Source organism: Rhinolophus sinicus, linkage group LG11 (genome assembly GCF_036562045.2).
Source record: "Rhinolophus sinicus isolate RSC01 linkage group LG11, ASM3656204v1, whole genome shotgun sequence".
Taxonomy (NCBI): Eukaryota; Metazoa; Chordata; class Mammalia; order Chiroptera; family Rhinolophidae; genus Rhinolophus; species Rhinolophus sinicus.
Genome location: NC_133760.1, coordinates 33,524,536 through 33,548,303, shown reverse-complemented (window position 1 = coordinate 33,548,303; position 23,768 = coordinate 33,524,536). Strand labels below are relative to the sequence as shown.

The following is a 23,768-nucleotide window of genomic DNA, read 5'->3' as shown; positions in this document are numbered from 1 at the left end:
GACATTGCCAATTGTTCTTGGCACTAATTCCTGTGAGTTTAGGTGTATCTTCTCAATCTTTTGCAATATGGCCAGCTACTGTCAATCAGAATTGACAACATTTGCCATCCTTGGACTGTTTTTGACAAGCTGGTATTTTAAGGATGAAAATTTATTGAGGACCAACTTTGAGTCGAGGTCTGTCATAAATCCCATGTCAGACTCTCCAGATTGGGCTAAATGACTTTCCTAGAACTTGTGGATATTGATCGCACATTTGGGTAAATATACGGACTGGCATTTGGAGATATATATATATATAGCTTGTTCTTTAGAAACTTAAATTTATTGAGTGCTCATTATGTGTTAGACGTATATAAAGGCTCTCACGCTAACACTGTGAGCGTGTGTCTGCATTTTGGAAACATGCAAACGGAGGCTTAGAGGTCCAGTGCTTGTCTAAGGCCCCTGCCAGCAGACAGGAGAGTTGAGTGAGATCCCATCTAGGACGCGTCAGACAGCAACAGCTCCGACCTTCCTATCAAGATGCAGATTCAGTGGGATGCTTTGGTCTGTTTCCACCTTTAGTCTTTGATATGCACAGCTTACACCTCTCCCCATCGGTTTAGGAACGCCAAGTCCCCAAGGACTTAAATTTCCTGTCTTCAAGACACAATTACTCCGCGCTGCTGGGGAGCCGAAAAGTTCCAGAGTCGAAAGAAAGACCTGCATGGGCCTCTCCATCTCTAAGGACCGGGCAGATCCCCACAGGGCGGTGCACAACGAGTGGCCCGTGGGCCCCCAAAGGGAAGAGGGCCGCCCTGCAGGAGCTCAGGTTTGCTGCAGCCCAACGGCCCGCAAGCTGGAGGGCAACGCATGCGCGGCGCGGGTTCGCGGAGTTGTGAATGGTGCGTTTTGTTTGCCGGAGTTTGGGGCGGGCGGGCGCGCGAGGAGGAGGGGTGGGGCCGACGGGGGCGGGGCCGGCGGGCTAGCGAGGTGGGAGGCGAGAGGAAGTGGCGGCGGCGGCTGGGGGCGGCGAGTGCTGGGTCCGCGCGGGCGGTAGGCAACGGCTGAGGCAGCTGCGACGGCGTGTGTTGGGCTCCAGCGGGCGGAGGCACCTCAGACTCCAGGGAGCAGGAGCCCACGCGGGCGGGCGCCTGAAACAAAGAGAAGCGAGAGTCTGGGCGCCGCGGGTGTGCGGTCAGTCGGTCAGCGCGGAGCCGGCCAGCGGGTGCCCGCGAAAGCCCCGAACCCGGCCGGCCGGCGCGGCCTCAGGGCGGGAAGATGCCGCGCGTCGTGCCCGACCAGAGAAGCAAGTTCGAGAACGAGGAGTTCTTCAGGAAGCTGAGCCGCGAATGTGAGGTGAGGCGGGCGGGCGGCGCAGAGGCCGCGGCGCGCCCCGAGTGGGCCCGAGCGGAGAAAAGTTTGGGCGGCGCGGCCCCCGGAGTCCCGCGTCGGCGCGCCCGCCGAAGGGCAATCTCACCCGGCAGCCGTCTGCCCGCAGACTCTGCTTGCCCTTATCGGCGCCGCGCGGGGCGGGCGGGCGCGCGGGCGGCGCCGCGGATTTGGCTCCTGATTTCTGGCCGTCTCTGCCTTGCAGATTAAGTACACGGGCTTCAGGGACCGGCCCCACGAGGAGCGCCAGGCGCGCTTCCAGAACGCCTGCCGCGACGGCCGCTCGGAAATCGTAAGTCGGCGGGGCGGGGGGCGCGGGGCATGAAGGCGCGCGCGTCACTTGTTGCGCTGGGGCCGCCGCGGCCCAGGCCGGTTCCGGATCGCGCCGCGGACTCCGCGGCTCCCGGAACTGAGCGGGCGCCGTCTCACTTCCTACTCGGGATTCAAAATGCGAAACCAGACACTGGCGGGCCGCGTCCTCCCGCTGAGACGCTTCCCTGTGGCCCTCGGCGGGTGGGTATGTTTCCCAGACACGACTCGGCGGCTTGCCGCGAGTGGAACTCAAACCAGAGGCCAGCTAAACAAGAAAAAGTTGTTTGTCGAGGCAGTGATACCAGTAAAGGGTCGGGGTGTTTGTAAAGAAAACACTCAAGTTTCTGACTCCTGGGCGATAGTTTGTTTCTGAGACGCTAGATTTGTTGGTACATCTATGTGTGAAGCTCTCACGCCCAGTATAGCTGAGAATAAATCTTTACGCCAATATTATCTATTGTCCTAATTGAGAATAAAAGCCCTTAAGGAACGTGCCCTGTTTTTTTCTTAAAATGTTAAACCTCAGGAGAATCAGAAAGAAACCATGATCGTTTTCTTTTCTTTTCTTTTTTTTTCCCAAACCTAAGAAAGCCCGTTGGTGCAGCATGGATTTGCGAAAACCACATTTGATCTTGAGGCTGTGTTTTAGGCCGTGATTTAGGTGGTAGGTGCTTCGCCTCCACCAAACCTGATATTAAAAAATTTCAAGTGTTCTAGTGCCTCTCATCTCCTTTTGGTTTGTTCTATTGGAGTTGCTAATGCGGGAATGAAGAAGCCAAAGAGTGGGTAGGAAGAAATGAAAGAAAAGTTGATTATTTATTTAAAAAGAAATAGTTGAAGTGCTGTATAATGGAATCCAGTTATCTACTCCATGAATTGGGCCCAGTACATTTGAAGACTTGAAAGCGACAGTGCAGTTTGAATATGGGTTAACAATAGGAAGACATATTGGAACGTTTACTTCTCCCTTCTCCTTTCTAGAGAATCTACTTATTTTTATTGAGATATAAGTCATGTACCATAAAATTCTCCATTTTCATCACTAAAATCAAATTTATTTTTAAAGAATATAAATATATTGATATTTCAAATGTAGGCTTTTTAGAATTGTATTACAGAAAATGAGAAGATTCTGGCCAAATTTATCAGGAGCTCTAGAATAGTTGGTTGTTATCGCATGTTCTGAAAGATCTTGGGACTTGAGCCATGCCCACTGCCAAGTTTCTTGAGTAGTTGTAATAGTTATTACAACGTGTGAGAAATATATTTTGGTTTTGGCATTGAGTGGTAGAAGAATCATTCATTAGTTGGCCCATTGATTATATCATTCTTTGGGTTTCCTTTTGCAAAAGGTGGGTGATATACCAGTGGATTTGCTGGAGGTAATTGATGTAAGTGTAAAAGATAAGGTAGAAAGTACTGTCAGGACTTTTTAAAGCTGAGGGGGGTTTTTTTTGGAAACCTAGTGAAGCATCGCTATTAGGATTTTTCTGTCGTATCAGACTTTACTGCCTGTAATTATGAACTAGGAGTATAATTCAACCCACAGTATATCTGAATTGCTGTTCTATAATATTGCTGTAATATAGCAGTATTATAGGTTGCTTGTATTTGTCATAAATTTCTTTCCAGGGATAAATCAGACAGATGTTCTAGGCCTTCCCCTCTTCCCAATATCTGATCCTACAAATTTTAATAGGTTCTTAATATCTAACAAGTATTAAAAGTTGAAGGTAGATAGAATTCTGTGTAAGATTGGCACTTAAGACAGCATATATGTCTTCATTTGTTAAGTAATGTAACTATTTGTATTAGGGAAAGAGTTTCACATTTTCCCCTCTTTCTCATTTCCCCCCTTTAATTCAGTGTTCTGCACATTTAAATTATAGTATTCTTAGTTCCTAGAGGGTGGAGGCCACATTAATTCTGTGGTATATTCATTAATACATTCCCTTCTATGCAGGTACTTTGCACAGTGCCTTTTGCGTCATAGATACTTGATTAATTCAATTTAGAGGTTATTTAATTTAATGCCTAAAATTTATCTTTTGACATATGAACAGGCAGTGGCTTTTACTTATTTGGTTGTGGAAATGGATGTGGAAAAGGCATTCTTTGGCCTCTATTTTGACAGCAGTTATATACAGTAAAATATATCCAGAGTTCCCAAAGCTATTCCCAACCCTTTTTTCTCTTTTTATTCTGAATATCTCTTTAATGTATCAGTTGAGGTTAATGAATTTAGATGTGATGTTAGTGAATTTGTATTTAGATGTAAAACAATTTAAGGGCTGTGACGCTCATCTCTTCTTACCCAGAGTCCCTGTCATAGCACAAATAAAAGTGATGATGGATAAGGGGTAAAATCTATTTGGTAAACTCTGATTCATTCCCTATGTGAGTTCTTGTAATAAAAGTGTTGGAGATGTCTTCAACATTAAAGATTGATAAAAGAAAAAAATACTAATAACAGGTATGGTGATTTTTGTGAGAGCAGTAAAAACTATATTTTAATTCTGAACATGGAAGGATAAAAGCTATGTTGGATTGGCACAAGGTGTGTTGTTTTATAATTTATGAAACCTACAAAATACAATTGGGACAATCTGGAAATTTTACACATGAAATACTGATACCAGTGTAGCATTTTTATATTTCAAACAGAGTTTTCCCAACCCTTATCTATGTATTGGTATTCCACTAAAAAAAGAGTTCCATGGTCAAATAAATTTGGGAAATGCTATTCTAGAATGATGTGTTTTTTATCACTTCTCCTGTCTCAGAGAGAGGGGTCTTGATGAGGTAATGGGCATAAAGTGACAAAGCAGGAAATGTCTTCTGAGGTTGGCCTTCAGACAGGAGGTGAAGTCATGAGATCTGTAGACTGTCTTAGCACAGAGCTGATTTGGGGTACACTGGGGGCAGAAGGATTTGTTACTAGGTGACTACTGAAGAAACACACCTGGGAGATTCTGACACAGAGCATTCATTTCATGGGCTGAATCTCTTATCTGCCACCCCTCTGGCTCTGAGAATTTCATTATCTGAGGGTGAAAAAGTTGGCTCTATTCAGCTCAAAATTATTTCTTATTTTATTTAGCAAATACTTATATAGCATTTACTTGGCACTGTTCTAAGTAAGCACTTTGAAAATATTAATTAGTGAGAAAACTGAAGTACAGAGTTAAATAACTTGCCTCAGGTCAAATATCCTAGGCAGTTTGCCTCCTCGAGTCTGTTTTTCATTTGAACTATTGTTGGTTCATTTTATTTCACTTGATTGTTTTTTAAACTTATGCTAATAATGAGGTAAGATTATTTTAAAGTTAATATTGTAATGACATTTGTTCACTGTTCATATAAAATACCACAAGAAAGGGTATCTCAGTTGATTAGGGAAATGCTGTCAAAGATGTAGAGATTTAGCAGTTAGGTTGACAGTTGTACCTAATGGTACCAGTAATAGAAATAGGAAGTACAATTTTCACCTCTAAAGAATCTAAGCTGTTAATCATCAGGGTAACTAGTGGATAGTTGAGTCAGCTAATGGCTTTAAACAAATTGCCGAAAATGTGAACCCCTGGTTTTCAGATGAAGACTCTGTGCTTGAAAACATGCACGTTATGCTTTAGAACTTTAATTCGTAAAAGAAAACAAAATCATTCTATTTTAATTAGGAAAAGAAAACAAAAAAAATTCAACAAAGAAGAGTTTACATTTATATGATGAAAAATGTATTTTTCTCAAAATGCTTTTTACTTATTTATTTTTTAATTTCCCTTAGGAAGAGGGATAATGTTATTTCCATTTTTACGTGGGGGAAATATAGTTAATTTGCTTAGGGACTACATAGAATGACACTTTATTGAAATGGTTTTAGGTTGTTCTGTCTGTTGAGCTGTGCCATCCAAATCATTTATAAATATTAGGTGAATACTCTTTTGTTATAGTTAAATCCAGTTATCCTAAAGTCAGATTTTAGAAAATGCATATTTTTTTTAATCACCCAAGGTTTTAGAGAGAATGGGAAGTGCTGTGGTGGTAATGTATGTTTATCATAAGTGAGGCGGTCCTGTGTATTTTTAACATGGGCTTTAGAGCATAGTGTTTCCTTGAACAAGGGAAATTAAAATGTCTCATTTACACAACTTTAAATTGTGGTATGCTTTAAAATTCAAAATATTTAGATCTTCAGTGATTTTCACATTTAGGAATGTAAGTTTTTAAATTCAGGGATGGTTGCTTCTGGTTAGACATTAGCAATGCAAGATCCTAACGTCAGCAGAAAATGACCTGAAAGAAAGTATTGATTCCATGTCTTGATTTTATATTTAAACAGCCAATGGCAAATGTCCTCAAAATGGAATCAGATGTTTGTAACTTAATACTTAAGAAAAATGATGAGTGCATGTTTTTTACTTTTAAGTATTCTTGGTGCTGCCTGGCTTAAGACAGAAACTGATGTAAAAATAAATGACTGCCTGCATAATTTATGTAATGTCCTGCTCCTGATCCTGTTTATATTGATTTTTCTAAAAGGCTTTTGTGGCCACAGGAACCAATCTGTCTCTCCAGTTTTTTCCGGCCAGTTGGCAGGGAGAACAGCGACAAACACCTAGCCGGGAGTATGTCGACTTAGAAAGAGAAGCAGGCAAGGTAAGAAACATTTCTTTGCAATTTGAAATACTGTGGATTGTTTTATTAGAGATTGTCTGATGACTTACATTTAATAAAAAGACTACAGGTCTGATTATACAGGCGTATGGTCAGATTTGTTTTCATGTTATAAGGATATAATACAATTTTTAAAAATCACTGTCAAATTTTTAAATATCATTTCATTACTAATTTCATGTATATAACATTCACCATAGAAAGTTCTAGCCTTTAAGCAGAATAGTGTGCTTTCTTCCACATAACACTCAAAACTTAATTTCTTTAAGTGTTGACAGGAATTTTTTTTCTTTTTTTTTTTCTTTTTCTTTTTTTTTTAAACTAAAATGTGTGTGACTACAGTGCTGTAAAAAAGAAATTAAGGGAAAAATGGGAAAAGGCTCTGTAGGCTTAACATTTAATATTTAGAAATAGGTCATGGATAACTTTACTTCTGTTAATATTTTAATTTAATTTTGGAAAAAACAATATGAAAACTTTGACTTGGAAATAATTGTTTTGAGAAAAAGCTTCTGAGAAAACAAATAGATGGCTTAAAATTTTTATGTTGAAAATTTAGGATGAAGATGAAAAATGTAAGTGGAAATGTTTAAGTTGACAGCCCTTATTAAAACCTATGTTAAATGTGTTATATGATTTTGGTGAAATTTTAATTAATATCTTGGACCAGTTCATCTTTTTATGTAAAAGTTGACTTCAATAAAATAAGAAGTTTCTTCAATAAAGAAAGAAATTTTTGACCTCATTCTATATTCAGTTTTTCCCATTTTCTTTGCAGTGTTTGCGTACCTGGTTTTAACAACTTGCTAAATTACTTTTCTAAGTGTCATCGTGAATAGCACAACCTATCACTATGTTTGCAAAACATAAGAAACATCTAAATATTCCTTTGAGGAACTTAAAAGATTTTTGTATTAGGAAAAGGATTTCTGATCTTGTATGTATACAATGAAGAGGTTTTTTATTTTCTTTAATTTTACAAAGTAAGGTTTGATCTTTTATTGGTGACAAACCAACTAATCTTTGGAAAGGGAGAGGGAAAATACATAACAGAATATTAAAAATGAATACTAAGTAATTTGCTTTCCTATGTATTAGCTTGTTTGGTTGGAAGATTAAAAGCAAACGTTCCAGATCTTACTATTAGGTAATTCTTATATATAAGGGAGAAGTATTAGTTATTGTAGGATTATTGCTTTTTTGTCTAATTTGGTGCATGTATGTGTGACTAAATGAAGAAATTATTGTTTGTGGGTTGTTTTTTTAAGATTTTATTGGGGAAGGGGAACAGGACTTTATTGGGGAACAGTGTGTACTTCCGGGACTTTTTCCAAGTCAAGTTGTTGTCCTTTCAATCTTAGTTGTGGAGGGCGCAGCTGAGCTCCAGGTCCAGTTGCTGTTGTTAGTTGCAAGGGGCGCAGCCCACCATCCCTTGCAGGAGTCGAGGACCAGCAGCCTTGGGGTTGAGAGGACGCTCTCCAGCCAACTGAGCCATCTGGCCACCCGGGAGCCTGAGCAGCAGCTCATTAACTTCATTCTAATTGTGGAGGGCGCAGCTCGCCAGCCCATGTGGGAATCCAACCTGCAGCCCGGTTGCCCAGAGCTCATGCTCTAACCAACTGAGCCATTTGTGCGCCCCAGAAATTGTTTTCTTTGTTCAGAACACTTCCTTAAAGTTTAACATAGTAGCTCAAATACTATAGACATAGACACAAAAAAAAACACCTTTCCTTTGAACTTCAATGTTAAACTATTTTAAGACTTCAGAATTGACATCTCAATGTTACTTAAGTCTTCCAGTATTTAATAACTATTAAATGGGTGTTAATTCTACTAGAAAGTATGTTTACTTGAATTAATGATATCTATTTACTTAAGCCATTGAGATGTTTTTAGTTATGTGACCAATAGTAACAAAAATGTTGGATGGCTTATTCTAGTATTTAGAGGATATGTTTTCAAATTTATCAGGAAAAGTGATAAAACTGATATAAGCTATCAGGAAACTTACACTTTATTAATATTTGTTTTAGAAAGTTTTTTTCTGTAAAAGACCAGATATTAAATATTTTCAGTTTTGCAGGCATAATGGTCTGTATTGCAACTACTTAACTCTGCTGTTAGATTGTGAAAGGAGCTATTGTAAACAAATGAGTGTGGTTGTGTTCCAAGAATGGTAGCACTGGCAGAAATCAGTATCCTTTCCCTCAGATTTAAATCTGTAAATGTTTATGTATAGATCATGTATATCTCAAATATAATTTTGCCACCACCTATGATATACCAGAAGAATCTAGAGGAGAAGACATTTTAAAGCAAAAAAAAAAAAAAAAGGCCTCACAAAAAAAACAAACTGCTTGTATATTGCCCCACACTGCTGGAATAAATAAAGTATAGCAATGAATTTGGAGAAAAGGTACTGACCCATGTTTTCTCATCCATGGAGTTCAGGCTATGTGGTCTCTTTCTCCTCCACCTTTTTTGTGGCCTCTTGTAACCATTAGCTTTTATTTCTGTTCCCACAGGACTAGGACTAGAAGCAAAGAAAAATTGAAGGAATTTCCCCAAACATTAATTATTTGCCTCTGCTCCTTATATTGGATCACAAATTAATGTCTTTCCTTCCACATACTCTCAACTGCAGCAGCTTAGTTCTTTTCCTGTCCACACCCAGCTGTGAGAAAACTAATGGTTAAGGCTTTAGAGTTAGGCATAATTAAATTCTGGTTTAATTTACTACTATGTAACTTTGGGCAAGTTATTTGACCTTTATGATCCTCAATTGTAAAATGAGGTTAATGTATACTTCCTAGGGTTGCCCTAATGATTGAAATAGTGTCTGTAAAGTGCTTAGCCTGGTACCTGGCACAGTTATTCAAAAATTTATTCATCCAGAAGGTATTTACTGCACACCTGTTCTGTACTGAGCATTGTCCTAGGCACTTGCAATACGTCAGTAAATAAAACAAAGATCCCGCCCTGGGGGTTGTTCAGTGGAAGGAGTGGCAGAGTAGATAATATACATAATAAATAAGTTACATATTATATTACAAAATGACAAGTGCTCTGGAAAAAAAGGAAAAGTAGAGTAGGATAAGGTGATCAATAAGTAGGATTTTCAGTAGGATGGTCTGGGTAAAGAAGTTCTTATTTGAGCAGAGACCTGAAGGAGGTTATGAAATGATGAGCCATGCAGGTATGGAGGAGAGATGTTCCAGACAGAGAATACAGCCATTGTAAAGGCCCTAGAGTGGAAGCATGCACTGTGTGTTTGATAAACAGCAAGGAGGCCAGTGTGGCTGGAGTAGACTGAGAAAGCAAGAGAGTATAGGAGATGAGATCGGGGAGATGACAAGGAGCCAATTTATGTGACCTTGGTGGCCATTGTAACAAGATGGACTTTTATTTTGAGTGGAAATGGGGGGTAGTTTCAGGTTTTTGAGCAGATGAATGATATGATCTGCCTTAGGTTTTGAAAGGATCACTCTCACTGCTGGGTAAACAATAGGCTATAGGGGCAAGAGTGAAGCAGGGAGACCAATTTGACTATTAGGGTAATCTTGCTGAGGCTAGGGTGGTTGCAGTGGAATTGGTGAGCAGTGGTCATAGTCTGAATGTATTTTGAGGTAAAGCCAACAGGATTTGATTATGGATTGGATGTGAGGTGTGAGTCAAGAATGACTCCTACTTTTTTGGCTAGAGCAATTGGGAATATGGGATTGCTGTCATCTGAGATAGGAAAGGCTATGGGTGGAACAATTTTGAGGAGCAGTTTAGGACATGTGAGTTTGTGGTGGTAGCTTGTTATTGCAGCTTCTATTTTCTCACCATCTACCCTTAAGTTATGGCACTGCTTTTTCATAAATGACCCTTCATATGTTTTATCTCAAGAGTTCAGTGGCCTTTTAAAAAGAAGCAACTTTACTGAAATATAGTTTACATACAATAAAATGCACCTATTTTAAGTGTATAATTTGAGTTTTAACAAATGTGCACACCCATGTAAAAGCCCCCCACAATCAAGATAATGTTTCAGTTATTCCCAAAAGCTCCCTCATGCCCTTTTACCGGGATCTGGGAGTGGCTTGGCTGGATGCTTCTGGGTCAGGGCTGGGGCTGTACAGTCTCTGAAGACTTGACTAGAGCTAAAGGATCCACTTCCAAGCTCAACTCACATGGTTATTGGTAGATGGCTTTAGTTCCTAGTCATGTGTGTCTCTCCATAGAAAAAGAATGAAGTCACCTGCTTTTTATGATCTATTCTCCAATCACTTTGTGTCTTACTCTGTTCATTAGAAGTGAGTCACTTATGTCTAGCCCCCACTCATTAGGGAGGGGGGAGATTTATTCACACATAGCGGTGTGAATACCAGGAAGCTGGAATTATTAGGGCTATCTTGGAGGCTGGCTGCCACAATATTCACTTAGATTTAGTGAATTCAGAAAAAATTAGAATGTCAGTAGGAAACGGAAGCTCTATATTCTCTCTGATTTGAAATACGGCTTTATGATCTAAGAAAATGGGCTCAGCAAAATCAGTCCTCTTACTCTGTCTGCCTTTGTGTTTGTAGGAATATTTTCAAACCAAGGGTCTTTAATAAGGAAGGTCCGTTAATGGATAAGTGACCATAAATAAGTATTTTTATGTATGATCAAGTCAGAGCACACAATTTATAATCTGTTATACAAATGTATTTGAAACTTCTGTACCCTGGTGTCTAGAGAACTGTCTACATTGGTTCTTAATAAGGGTCTCTCAGAAGAGGGTTTAAAAGTGATACATTGTAGCGGAAAGAGCTCTGGATTTGAGTCAAAAGACAATCATGACTATTTTCCTTACCTGTAAATGGGATCAGAATGTCTCCCCTATTCATATACCTCATGTGAGGATTAAATGAGGTACTAGAATACGTGAAAATGCCTTTTAAATTATGAAGCTCTATCCAAAGTTAGGCTGTGTGATGATTTTGTAGGGTGAGATTATAGATAACTAAATCATGGAGTTTTGGTGCTGTAGTGTGCCTTAAATCAGTTTTACTTCAGGTAGCTGTGCAGTGGTGGAAAACCACATTTTTCCCAAGTGGTCCATCACAGTGTCTTAATAAATCCTGACAGCCAACTGTTCCTAATTCTTCCTTAATCTAAACTGCTTTCCTCTAATTTAGCTGTCAGAAGACAAGGAAAGCAAGATCAGAATTTAAATCATTCTTACATTAAATTTTTGTAGACCAAGCAACTCCTTTGATCTTTCCTCTTAGGACCCATTTCCAATTACTTTTTATTTCAAACAAATGCAAATGATTATGGTTGACCAAAACTTGTTAGTCTTGAGTGGTCAGATTAATGGTTTTTGCGTGCATTCTGTGTTTCATAAAGCCTCATTGGGATTTTGAATTAATGATTGTATATCCTTACTACATGATCCTAGTTTTTGAGTATAAAAATAAAGAATATGAAAAATATAAACTAAAAAGATGAACTTTACAGTGCTACTGTTTGTTTACCATTTTTTCTATGGAAAATGAATGTACTATCTAGTTTTACTACATTGGCCCCAGAAAGAGCTTAAATTCTGTTTTTACAGATGTTACATTCCTATTTATAACTTACGATTTTAATTGATAGATAACATAGCATATATTGAGAAGTAGTTGTAAAGTATATGTCATTAGAGTAGGTACTTTTTGATACCTTTTTTGATAAGTTATGTTTTTCCTTTCTGAACTTTTATACTTAAAAATCTTTTATCATTGTTTTTCATGACCATAAAATGGCAAAGCAAAATTTAACAGCATTTGATTTAATGAATGAGGACAGACTCTTGTTTTAAATGGCTTCTTAAAGGCTTAAAGGTCTGTGACTCTGCTTCTTCTGGAGCATTTTGCTTACTGGCCTGCAGGATCTTTGTCCCAAAATAAATATTGTGTCTGTTTATATACCATCCACAATTTGGCAGGGTTTAGAGGACTCCTTGATGTTAGCTTTGAGAAATTCTATTCAAGCTCAACAAGTTCCTTCTCCTTTGACAACCCAGTCACTCCAAATAAAAGATATCTGTGGTAAAGCTTTTTGGAATGTGATTTTCCCCAAGAGAAATTGAAGCAACTTTGTAACTAGCTTGTCAGATCTAGATTTTGAGTATTTCACTTTAACTAGAATATGAAGTATATTTTTCAGCATTTAGTTATCAACAGTTTAGTGCATAAGTAATTTGGTTTTTAAAAAATTTGTTTTAAGTATCTTGTAATAACTGAGTCATAGAACTTAGAACTAGAAGTCATAAGCATATATATATATTTATTTATATATTTTTTAAGATTTTATTGGGGAAGGGGAACAGGACTTTTATTGGGGAAATAGTGTGTACTTCCAGGTCTTTTTTCCAAGTCAAGTTGTTGTCCTTTCAATCTTAGTTGTGGAGGGTGCCGTTCAGCTTCAAGTTGTTGTCCTTTCAGTCTTAGTTGTGGAGGGCGCAGCTCAGCTCCAGGTCCAGTTTCCGTTGCTAGTTGCAGGGGGCACAGCCCACCATCCCTTGTGGGAGTCGAACCCGCAACCTTGTGGTTGAGAGGACACGCTCCAACCAACAGCCATCTGGGAGCTCAGCGGCAGCTCAGCTCAAGGTGCCGTGTTCAATCTTAGTTGCAGGGGGCGCTGCCCACCATCCCTTGTGGGACTCGAATTGAACTGGCAACCTTATGCTTGAGAGCCCACCCTCCCATGTGAGAATCGAACCGGCAGCCTTCGATTTAGGAGCATGGAGCTCTAACCACATGCTCTAACCGCCTGAGCCACCGGGCCGGCCCCATGAGCTAATATTTTTAAACAAAAACTTTTATTTCAGTAATTTTTAAATCCAAGAGGGAGAGTTGACTGGCTTCATGAATAAAGAAGAATGTTTAAAAATTAGGATGTCATGTCATATTACCTCCCAGTTACATTAATTTGCATACATGGTAAGTGTATTTCTGAAGTATTTGAAGATTGTATATTCTTCTTTTTCCCTTCTCTTTTTTTTTTTTTTTTTTTAGATTTTATTGGGGAAGGGGAACAGGACTTTATTGGGGAACAGTGTGTACTTCCAGGACTTTTATTTTCCAAGTCAAGTTGTTGTCCTTCCAGTCTTAGATGTGGAGGGTGCAGCTCAGCTCCAGGTCCAGTTGCCGTTGCTAGTTGCAGGGGGTGCAGCCCACCATCCCTTGCGGGACTGGAGGAATTGAACTGGCAACGTTGTGGTTGAGAGCTTGTGCTCCAACCAACTGAGCCATCCAGGAGGCAGCTCTGCTCAAGGTGCCTTGTTCAATCTTAGTTGCAGGGGGCGGAGCCCACCATCCCTTGCGGGACTCAAGAGTTGAACCGGCAACCTTGTGGTTAAGAGCCCACTGGCCCATGTGGGAATCAAACCTGCAGCCTTCGGAGATAGGAGCATGGAGCTCTAACCGCCTGAGCCACCGGGCCCCTTTTTCCCTTCTCTTGAATTACATTATTTGCCTAGATTTATCTTTTAGTGTATAGGTAAAATTTCAGTCTTGGCTTTATCTAAATGATATATTCCAAATTAGAGAAGACATAAATAATATGTTTGAGAGGAAATCTTTAATTCTTCCTCTCCTTGCTTCTACTTTCTACCCCAGTATTTTTTTAATGATTAGTCCAAACACTGCAAGGATAAAGATTGTTGAAATGTTGTCAACTGAAGGAATTAATTTTTGAGTAGGACTGCTATATCCTGGTTTTACTGCTTCCCGCTTTCTCTTTAATTGATTTTTTTAAATCAGCATTATTGAGGTGTGCTTTACATACAACAAAATTCACCTATTTTAGGTGTACAATTCTGTAACAAGTGTGTAGTTGGTGGTGTAACCACCACCACAATCAAGATATAGAACATTTTCATAACCTCAGAAGGTTCCCTCAGGCCTCTTTGCAGTCAGTCCTCCCACTGCCTGGTCTGGGCAACCACTGATCTGCTTTCTGTTACTATAGTTTGGTCTTTTCTAGATTTCATATAAATGGAATCATACGGTATGTAGTCTTTTGTGTCTAGCTGTCACTTAACAACATGCTTTTGAAATTTATCTGTGTTGTATATATAATAGTCTGTTCCTTTTTATTACTGAGTAGTATTTCATTATGTGAATGTGCCACATTTTATTTATCCATTTACCAGTTGATGGCCATTTAGATTATTTTCCCCTTTTTGTTGACTATAATAATGCTCCTTTTATAATTTACATACAAGTTTTTTATGTATTCATTTCTCTTGGGTAGGTATGTAGTGCATGAATTGCTGGGTCATTTCATGAGGATAATTAAGAAATTGCCAAATTGTTCTCTAAAATGGCCGTACAATTTTGCATTCTCATTTCCAGTGTATGAGAGTTCCAGTTACTTCACATCTTTGCTAACACTTTGTACTGTCAGTCTTTTTGATTTTAGCCATTTTAGTGACTGCATAGTCTCATTTTGGTTTTAATTTGCATCTCCCTGGTGACTAAGGATGTTGAGCATGTTTTGTGTGCTCATTTGCCATTCGTATGTCTTTGGTGAAGTGTCTGATCACATCCTTTGCACATTTTTCTGTATCAGGCTATTATTGAGATATGAGTTTTTATGTATTCTAAATATAAGATCTTTGTATCAGATTGAAGTTTTATTGTGAGTCAAATTTAAAGTAAAGGTGGCCTTCACTGTGTATCTGACATTTAAAAATATATATATGTCTTTATGATCTTACTGTTATTAACCATGAAAGAACAGAAAAATTAGAAATAAGTTGATACTTCTGTGTAAGAAAGAAGCAACGAAATGATTATCAGTGTTAGTTTTTAGCATGAAAAGATGAAAAATATAGTAGACATGGATGTACTTAATGAGCACACATACAATGTGCATCCATCCAGGAATCCTTTGCAAATTCATCTAGGAAACAGTAGTCATAATTGTATGGGTGGCAATCATAGGAAGAATCTTTTTCTCACAGAAAACTTTGGGCATTTTAGTAAAGGTATTTGAGGGGGGCTGAAAGAGCTTATTAACTACCTCTGAGTAGATGGGGCTCCCTTTTTTACTGTATACTTTTATTTCATCATTTAAGAATTAGAATTTCTAATAACAGTTCTGCAGCACTGGCTATGTGCCAGGCTCTGTTTTAATCGATACATAGATAACATATGCTGATACTTTTATGATCTCCATTTTACTGCAAAGAAAACATTAGTAAATTTTAATGCTGTTTAGCTTGAGTGGGACCAGAGATTTTATTTCTTCAATATCATTTGTTTGTACTTAGTTTTCTACAGAGGATTAGAAGCCACAGACTAGCTACCATGTTCTTGATGTTATAGACAGTGATATCGTAGGGAGTTTAATTGTTACCTTTTATGAAGTATACAATGTAAACAGTTAGAATTATTATCTATCATGAGCTTTTCAGTTTAGGCTGGGCCTTCTTAAATTGTATTTAGGAACTAAGAATTTAAAATAACACTTAAAATGTGCCTTTTGGCAGTATAACTACTTTTAGGACTCGGATGCTATGCTATATTGTGTATCCTAAGAAGGAAAGGGCTGCGTCTGGGAATGGTTGGAGGTTGTATTTGTGGATGAAGAAGCCCTTTTTTCCATGTTATACAACCAATACCTGAGCCTTTTCGTGTTTCAAAACTTCAGATTTAAGGCAAATTAATCTTCAAATTTAAATAAAAGGATAGCCTAGAATATATGACTTCAACATTTCCATTAGGAGAATTTAGATGTTTTTCTTTCTTTTTTATAATTGGGGAACAGTTTGTTTTTCCAGGACCCATCAGCTTGAAGTCAAGTCATCTTCAATCTACGTAGTTGTGGAGGGCACAGCTCACTGGTCCATGTGGGAATCAACCAGCGATCTTGGTGTTATGAGCCCTGCATTCTAACCACTGAGCCAACTGGCTGGGCCTAGATGTTTTTCAAACAAAATATTCTGCCCATATTTTTTCTGTTTGTTTTTGTTTTTTTGTCTGTTTGTTTTTTGTTTTTGTTTTCAAGTTGTTGTCCTTTCAGTTTTAGTTGTGGAGGGCGCAGCTCAGCTCCAGGTCCAGTTGCTGTTGCTAGTTGCAGGGGGCACAGCCCACCATCCCTTGCGGGAGTCGAACCGGCAACCTTGTGGTTGAGAGGACACGCTCCAACCAACTGAGCCATCCGGGAGCTCAGCGGCAGCTCAGCTCAAGGTGCCGTGTTCAATCTTAGTTGCAGGGGGCAGAGCCCACCATCCCTTGAGGGACTCAAGGAATTGAACTGGCAACCTTGTGGTTGAGAGCCCACTGGCCCATGTGGGAATCGAACTGGCAGCCTTCGGAGTTAGGAGCACGGAGCAGAACTGCCTGAGCCACCGGGCTGGCCCCTGCCCATATTTTTTTAAAGGACAATTTCTAATAAGAGTCTGGCATTACTTGCAGAATATTGTTTTAAATAATAGCCTTTGGGAGAACCTTCTAAATTTTTTGAGAATATTGCCTATTCATCATGCCAGCTTTTCAGTCCTGGTTTGCCGTCCCTTTGCTATCCAGAAAATTTCTGGGCCATTTTTAAAAATTGAAATAAAGTCACAAAGCATAAAATTTGCCATTAAAGTATACAATTCAGTGGTTTTTAATGTATTTACAGTGTGCAACCTTCACCGCTATCTAATTCCAGTACATTTTCAGAACTCTAGACCATTTCTTTTTTTTTTTTATTAATTTATTGGGGTGACAATTGTTAGTAAAGTTACATAGATTTCAGGTGTACAATTCTGTACTACATCATCTATAAATCCCATTGTGTGTTCACCACCCAGGGTCAGTTCTCCTTCCATCACCATATACTTGATCCCCCTTACCCTCATCTCCCACCCCCCGCCCCCTTACCCTCTGGTAACCTCTACTAGACCATTTCAAATACATTTTGACAACCTGCAAGCCAGTTTTTATGGTGATCAGCATCACCAGTGGCCACCACATGATTTACCTTATCACTAATTTTCTTAACCTTGCACTATATAAATGAAGTCTTTTATTTGATTTTAGAACATATTTTGTGTTAGCTTGATTTTACAATTGAGGAAATTGAAACCTAGAGAGGCTAAATAAATCTTCAAAAGTCATGTAAACCGTTTTTTTTTATACCCCGGAGTCTGTGTTCTTTGCAGTGTACCACATTGCTGCTAATAAATAATTTTTACCCTAAGTTGCCAGGAACTCCACATACCACCTTCCAAAGTCTATATTATTTTGGCCCACCAAGTTACTCTTACCATCAGAATGAATAACCATTAATATTTTAACATAGTCTTTTTAGACTTCATTTTGATGACTTTGAAACAGCCTTTAAACTTCATCTTTTTCCGTTTTTTTTTTTAAGGAGGGCGCAGCTCACAGTGGCCCATGCGCGGATCAAACCTTGGTGTTATTAGCACCGCTCTCTAACCAACTGAGCTAACAGGCCACCCCTCATTTTTTTCCCTTTTAACATTTAACTTTAATTGTTTTACTAAGTTTCAGTGCAGATTTTTGTGATGATCACTTCTGGAACTCTACACATAATCAATTATTTTGTGTTGTTAATATTACGTTACCGGTAATAATTTGGTAAAGTCTACTGTAGTACTTTAAAAATTCTTACATAGTTGACTCAGGAATGGATTGCAGTAAATAGTATCTGCATCTTTTATTTCATTACTTTTTATCTTAATTAAGAAACAAAGAATTTTATAATTTAATTTTGTACACTTCACTTAAAATTATACTTTCTGGGGTTAGAACATTCCTCCTGGGGTCAAAATGTTTTAGGACTGTCTTAAATATGCATAATTTACTTTGAATCATAGAATGAAGATGGCAGAATTAGTAAGCTGTCTGTTTTGTGGGGAGGGGAAAGTAATCATATGATATATTGTAAAGTTATGTAAATAGTTCACAATATTGTTCTAGATGCTGTGGATTTAACCATGTAATTTACTATCCAGTCTCTATTTATTCTTGAGGGAAATAGTCTATTTTCACATACCCTGAAATACTTAGAAAACATTAGTAATACAATTCATTAATGCAACTGTGGTTTAGGTAAATATAGAGTTGGGAGTTCTGGGTGATAGCTTTTACCACTTACTAGCTGTGTGACCTTCTGCCAGTGAATTATTTAATCTTTCTCAGTTTTAGTTTCCTCATTTTAAATATTTCTTATTGGATGGTTGTAAAGGTCAAATAGGACTTGGAAAAGTTTTGAAAGCTATGAAAAATTTATATAAACTTAAGGTAGTAATGCTAGGAAACCTGAGTGAAAAGGTATTAAGAAGACAGAGTTAAATGAAGGGAACTGTCTGGAACTGTTTTGGGGTGGGGTAGGGACTTCTTTAAGCAAAGTGAGTTCAAAGTAGAGGCATGGACTTGCAGAGTCCAGAAATAACATTTGAGATCTCAGCAGTGTTGAAGTTTATGGTGGTTTGTGATGCATAGGCTAATGTAGCATTACTTTTTTATATAGTGGGAAAGCCAGCAGGTATTTTAAATATACCTCCATGAAGAAAAATTCTTTGTAAGAATATAAATCATATTACATATTCCCAAATTTTAGATTAGACTAAAATGTTTTCTACTTAAAACCATGTATGTCTCAGAGTTTGAGTGTAATTGGTGCTTAAAGCTTCTTCTCAGATGGCGCATAGAAGGCATGGCTGTTCCAGACAATGGGCTCATCAGTGTTTCTATGTGGAGCATTCTTCTGAAAAGGTGTTTAGTGAAAATGGTTCAGTTTACAACACATGACATTGACTTTCTGTGGAACTATATGATAAAACAAGTATAATAGTTCAGCATGCATTTTGTGTTTAAATTTTGCAACAATGTGATTCTTGTTAAGTCATTTACAATATCTTATATTCCAAATTAGGTGGGCTAGTTCTACATTTTTTAACATGTTCCTTATTTAATTCATTTTCCCCTTAAATGCAATTCATCTTTCATTTGTTAAATGTATATTACAAATAAGAGAGTAGATAAAAACATAAGTAATAGCAATAAAAAGGAACATCCATGTACCTGCTACTTAAGATACAGCATTTCTACTGCATTAGAAATGTGATTCTAGGATGGTAGCCACTAGACACTTATGCCACTAGTCTGAATTGACATGCTGTATATGAAAAAGTACACACCAGATTCTGAAAACTAGGTACAAAAAATATGTACACTATCAATTTTTTATTCAGTATGTGTGTATATGTAGATGCACACACACACACACACACACACAATTCCAGGCACATTCTGTATTAATCCATGTTATGATTTCTCTTTGGAACTGTAAGAGGTAGATTGGTCAATTACATTAAATTACTGTAGAAGAAGCTATTTTTTTATACTTACATGCAACCCAGTTATGATTCACAGGCAAATGAGATTGAATGACTGTCTAGCGATTATCCAACAGGCAAGCAGCTGGCTGACTGAACAGGGAGGTCTTTGCATGTGGCTAAAGGAGGATGAGTCAGAACCAAGTATCTTCTAAAAGGAATCTGTTAAATAGACAAAAGAAATTATTACAACCGAATAGCAGGATACATTGTTCCTTAGTGGAATATCTTGTTTTCTGCTGCCCATGGCCATCGCAGTATTACTACTTGTCTGCTGGCTTATTGGTGGGAATAATTGTTCATTGTCTCCAAAAAATGGTTTCTTTCCCTTGGAAAGAAGTTACTATATAAAACATTGGTGGAAATGTGTATGTAAGCAATCAGTGTTTCTGTAGTACTCTATATGTCTCATAAATTTTATGTACATTGATTTACTAATTTTTCTATCTCCTATGAAAGAGGCATTACTTAGCCCCGATTTTCTGTGTGAGGAATCTGAGGCTGACTAGCAAACTTAAATAATTTGTCTCACACATTGATAGAGCTACAATTTAAACCCAAGTTCTATCTGGTTCCAAAGCATATTTTTGTTTTCACTCTTCCCATGCTGTCTTGGGTTTATGTGTAGTGATGTTATTCCTTTTAAAAATAATTACAGTTGATTCTTGTTATTTATGGCAGTTGTCTTCTATACTCATGCCTAAAGTCGCCGCAGGCTTGAATTAGCAAATACTGAACAATTGCTTCCAGGGAAAATACAGAATTAGGTGCCTGCAAGTGTCTTGGCTCACAGCATTTTCCTCAACCAATCAATCAATACAAAATCTTGTTTTAATCTGTGTTTTTGTTTAAAAACACCTTGTTTTATATATAGTGTTGATTCATTAACTTTGAATAACAGTAAGATTTGGGGCATCTGGGTTATTTTTAATTCTTGCCATCATTAACCCTTGAGCGTGAACATCCTTGTAATAAAATATTTTGTGTACATCTTTGATTAAACTTTAGGATACGTTCATAGACATGGCATTGCTGGGTCAAAGGAAAATTCACACTTACTGCCCAAAAATGCCTTCCCAGAATTGTTAGCCACTTTATACTGCTTCTGATAATGTAGTAGAACCTGGTTTCTCTCCTCATCAACATTGTTAAAACGTTTTTGTTTTTTATATTTATATTTGTTTAGAAATAGTTATAGTTATTTTAACTTTTTTGATTACTGTTAGTGAAAATTTTTCATAGTTTTTGACCATTTATATTTATTTTGTTCTAAACTCATTTTTTCCAAATGGTTAGCCAGTTTTGCCACCTCCACTGGTTAAATAAAATATCCTTTTACCATTGATTTGAAATGTTGCCTTTTTCATTTATTAAGTGCTTGTATACTTGGTTTCATTTTTGGATTTTTGTTTTTGTTTATTCCATTAAGTTCTTTCTGACTGCCACAGCACTACTACAAATGTACTGATTGCATTGTTACGTGTTTTAATATTTGAAAGGGCAGAAAATTACTCTTTCCTAATATTTTAATGGATAGTCTGATTCTTTTGTAAGAACCATAGACTTCTCAAATTCCAGAAAATATTATTTTGAGATTTTGTTGGAATTTTTTTTTAATGAAAATTTATTGGGGTGACAATGGTTAGTAAAATTACATAGATTTCAAGTATACAATTCTGTAATACATCATCTATATATCACATTGTGTGTTCACCATCCAGAGTCAGTTCTCCTTCCACCACCATATATTTGACCCTGTTTACCCTCATCTACCATCCCTTTCCCTTACCCTCTGGTAACCATTAAACTGTTGTCTGTGTTTGAGTTTTTGTTTTTTTTATTTGTCTTGTTCCTTTGTTGCTTTCAGTTTTATATCCCACATATCAGTGAATTCATATGGTTCTTGACGTTTTCTGTGTGATATATTTTGCTTAGCATAAAAATCTCAAGATCCATCCATGTTGTCGCAAACAGCACTATTTCATCTTTTCTTTTGGCAGAGTAGAATCCCATTGTGTCTATATACCACATCTTCTTTATCCAGTAATCTATCAAAGGACACTTTGGTTGTTTCCATATCTTGGCCACCGTAAATAAAGCTGCAGTGAACATTGGAGCACATATATCTTTACGGATAAACGTTTTCAGATTTTTTGGGAGAGGGATTGCTGGGTCCTATGGTAATTCGATTATTAATTTTTTGAGGAACCTCCACGTTGCCTTCTATAGCAGCTGCACCAGTCTGCATTCCCACCAACAGCGTATGAGGGTTCCTTATTCTCCACAGCCTCTCCAACACTTACTATTATTTGTCTTGTTGATGATAGCCATTCTGACCAGTGGAATTCTTTTTAAATAAGGATTACTTTGGGATAAATTGGCATTTGTAGTCTTACATTCAAGAACATGACATCTCACTAGGCATTCAAATCTTTTTCTATGTTTCAGAAATAAGGTATTTTTTTCTTATAGAACCTACATGTTTCTTACTCAGTTTATTCTCAGTAGTTGATACGTTTGTTGCTATTTTAAAATAAGGGTTTTGGTTTTTTGTTTCTTTTTTCATTTTATTTTCTAAATAATTACTATTGTAATATAGGAAAGTTGTTTTTTGTGTATTGTTTTTATAACCAGCCACTTTATTAAACTCATTAATTCACTTGGTTTTTCAGGTAGATAACTTTAGATAATATATCCTAGTCATATTTATATGCACCTTTGTTAGATCTATAGTCTTTAAAAGGAGTATGCAAAGCTGCTGGATCCAGCTTATAATTTTACTATCAGTAGTACATTCATTTCATTAATCTTAAATTAAGTAAGTTCTACTTAAATGTAATAGGATAATTCAATTTTAATTCTAACAGTTCTTTTATGTATTCAGTTCTTCCTCATTAAAGACTTTAACTAGTGTTGGAGTCTTTTTTGGGTGGTGGGATATAAATCTTTTAAATTACATATTCCCACTACTCTTACAAAATGACAAGTAATAAACATTTGTGGAATAGGTGGATCTTTTCAAATTGAATTTATAGGGAAGATACAAGGAGGGGGGAAAAACACCTAAATTTCAGCTGTGTTTCTGCTCTTTGTTTAATCGTTATTCAAATATTTTCTGAGGGTCTAAGGGGTGCTGACCATTCCCTCGTACTGTTTTCCCTAATACTTCAATTTATAGAGTCACAAATGTTTAATCTGTAGTGGTTTGCTACAGAGAAGTGAAATATTCTTTCCAACTGAAATGGGTTTTTGGAGAGTGAAGTATCTGCCTTTTGCTTTTGTCAATAGCTTTGACACTTGGTTTCTGTGTATATTGATTTTATGGCTCAGTAGTGGTGTGCATGGGAGTCTTGTTTGCAAATCTACAGTTACTCTGTTTTAATTATCTGAAATTATCTTCTTTAGACCACTCAAGGGAACTCTTTTTGCTTTCCCTTTATACCTACAATTTCCATTCACCCAGCTACCTAAAAGCTAAAAACATTGAATTCCTAAATGAACGGTATTTATCATCTCTCAAGCTCTGTGCCTTGGTATCTGTGAGGACAGGGGAACAATGGAGTTTTACTATCATAATTGAATCCTTTTTGTCTTGCACACCTTTTTGGAAATCTGATGAAAGCACTGGACTTTCTTAGAAAAATGCACATGGGCACAAACATACATTTTTACACAGAATTTCAGGGGGTTTCTGTTCTTGAAACTTATCCATAAACCCAAACTCCTGTAGATTCTTTGAACTCCAGCCTAAGAACTCCTGCCTTAGATAAAAGCATTGCTAAAAATTATGAGTGCTAAAAGATCCTGTAACATAATATTTAGATATCTAATGCATCCAACAAAGAGGGAATTTTTACTTGGAGACTTATAACTTAACCTTGAGCCCAGCCCCTAGGCTCCTTACATGTTTTCCTCTTTTCTCACTGGCTGGTCATAGCATGTTTTGCTGGGTTGTTTTCTACTAACCAGCATTCAAAAGTTGGATTTTCTCAGGGTTCTTCCTGCCCCCCGCCCCTTTCTCCTTCTACTTACTGCTTGG

General features: G+C 37.6%; 1 protein-coding gene across 2 annotated transcripts in view; it reads left to right on the top strand.

The window, feature by feature from the left end:
• Positions 1 to 960: 960 nt before the first annotated feature.
• The window catches only part of CBFB (core-binding factor subunit beta), a 50,211-nt gene continuing 27,403 nt past the window's right edge, over positions 961 to 23,768 (top strand). The window contains exons 1-3 of one of the 2 annotated variants that reach the window (XM_019755383.2): positions 961 to 1,341; positions 1,580 to 1,666; positions 6,226 to 6,342. In XM_019755383.2, coding sequence (XP_019610942.1) covers positions 1,264 to 1,341; positions 1,580 to 1,666; positions 6,226 to 6,342 — 282 coding nt within the window. In that variant the 5' untranslated portion in view covers positions 961 to 1,263. The remainder of the gene's footprint in view (positions 1,342 to 1,579; positions 1,667 to 6,225; positions 6,343 to 23,768) is intronic. The other variant, XM_019755386.2, reaches the window with a different exon arrangement.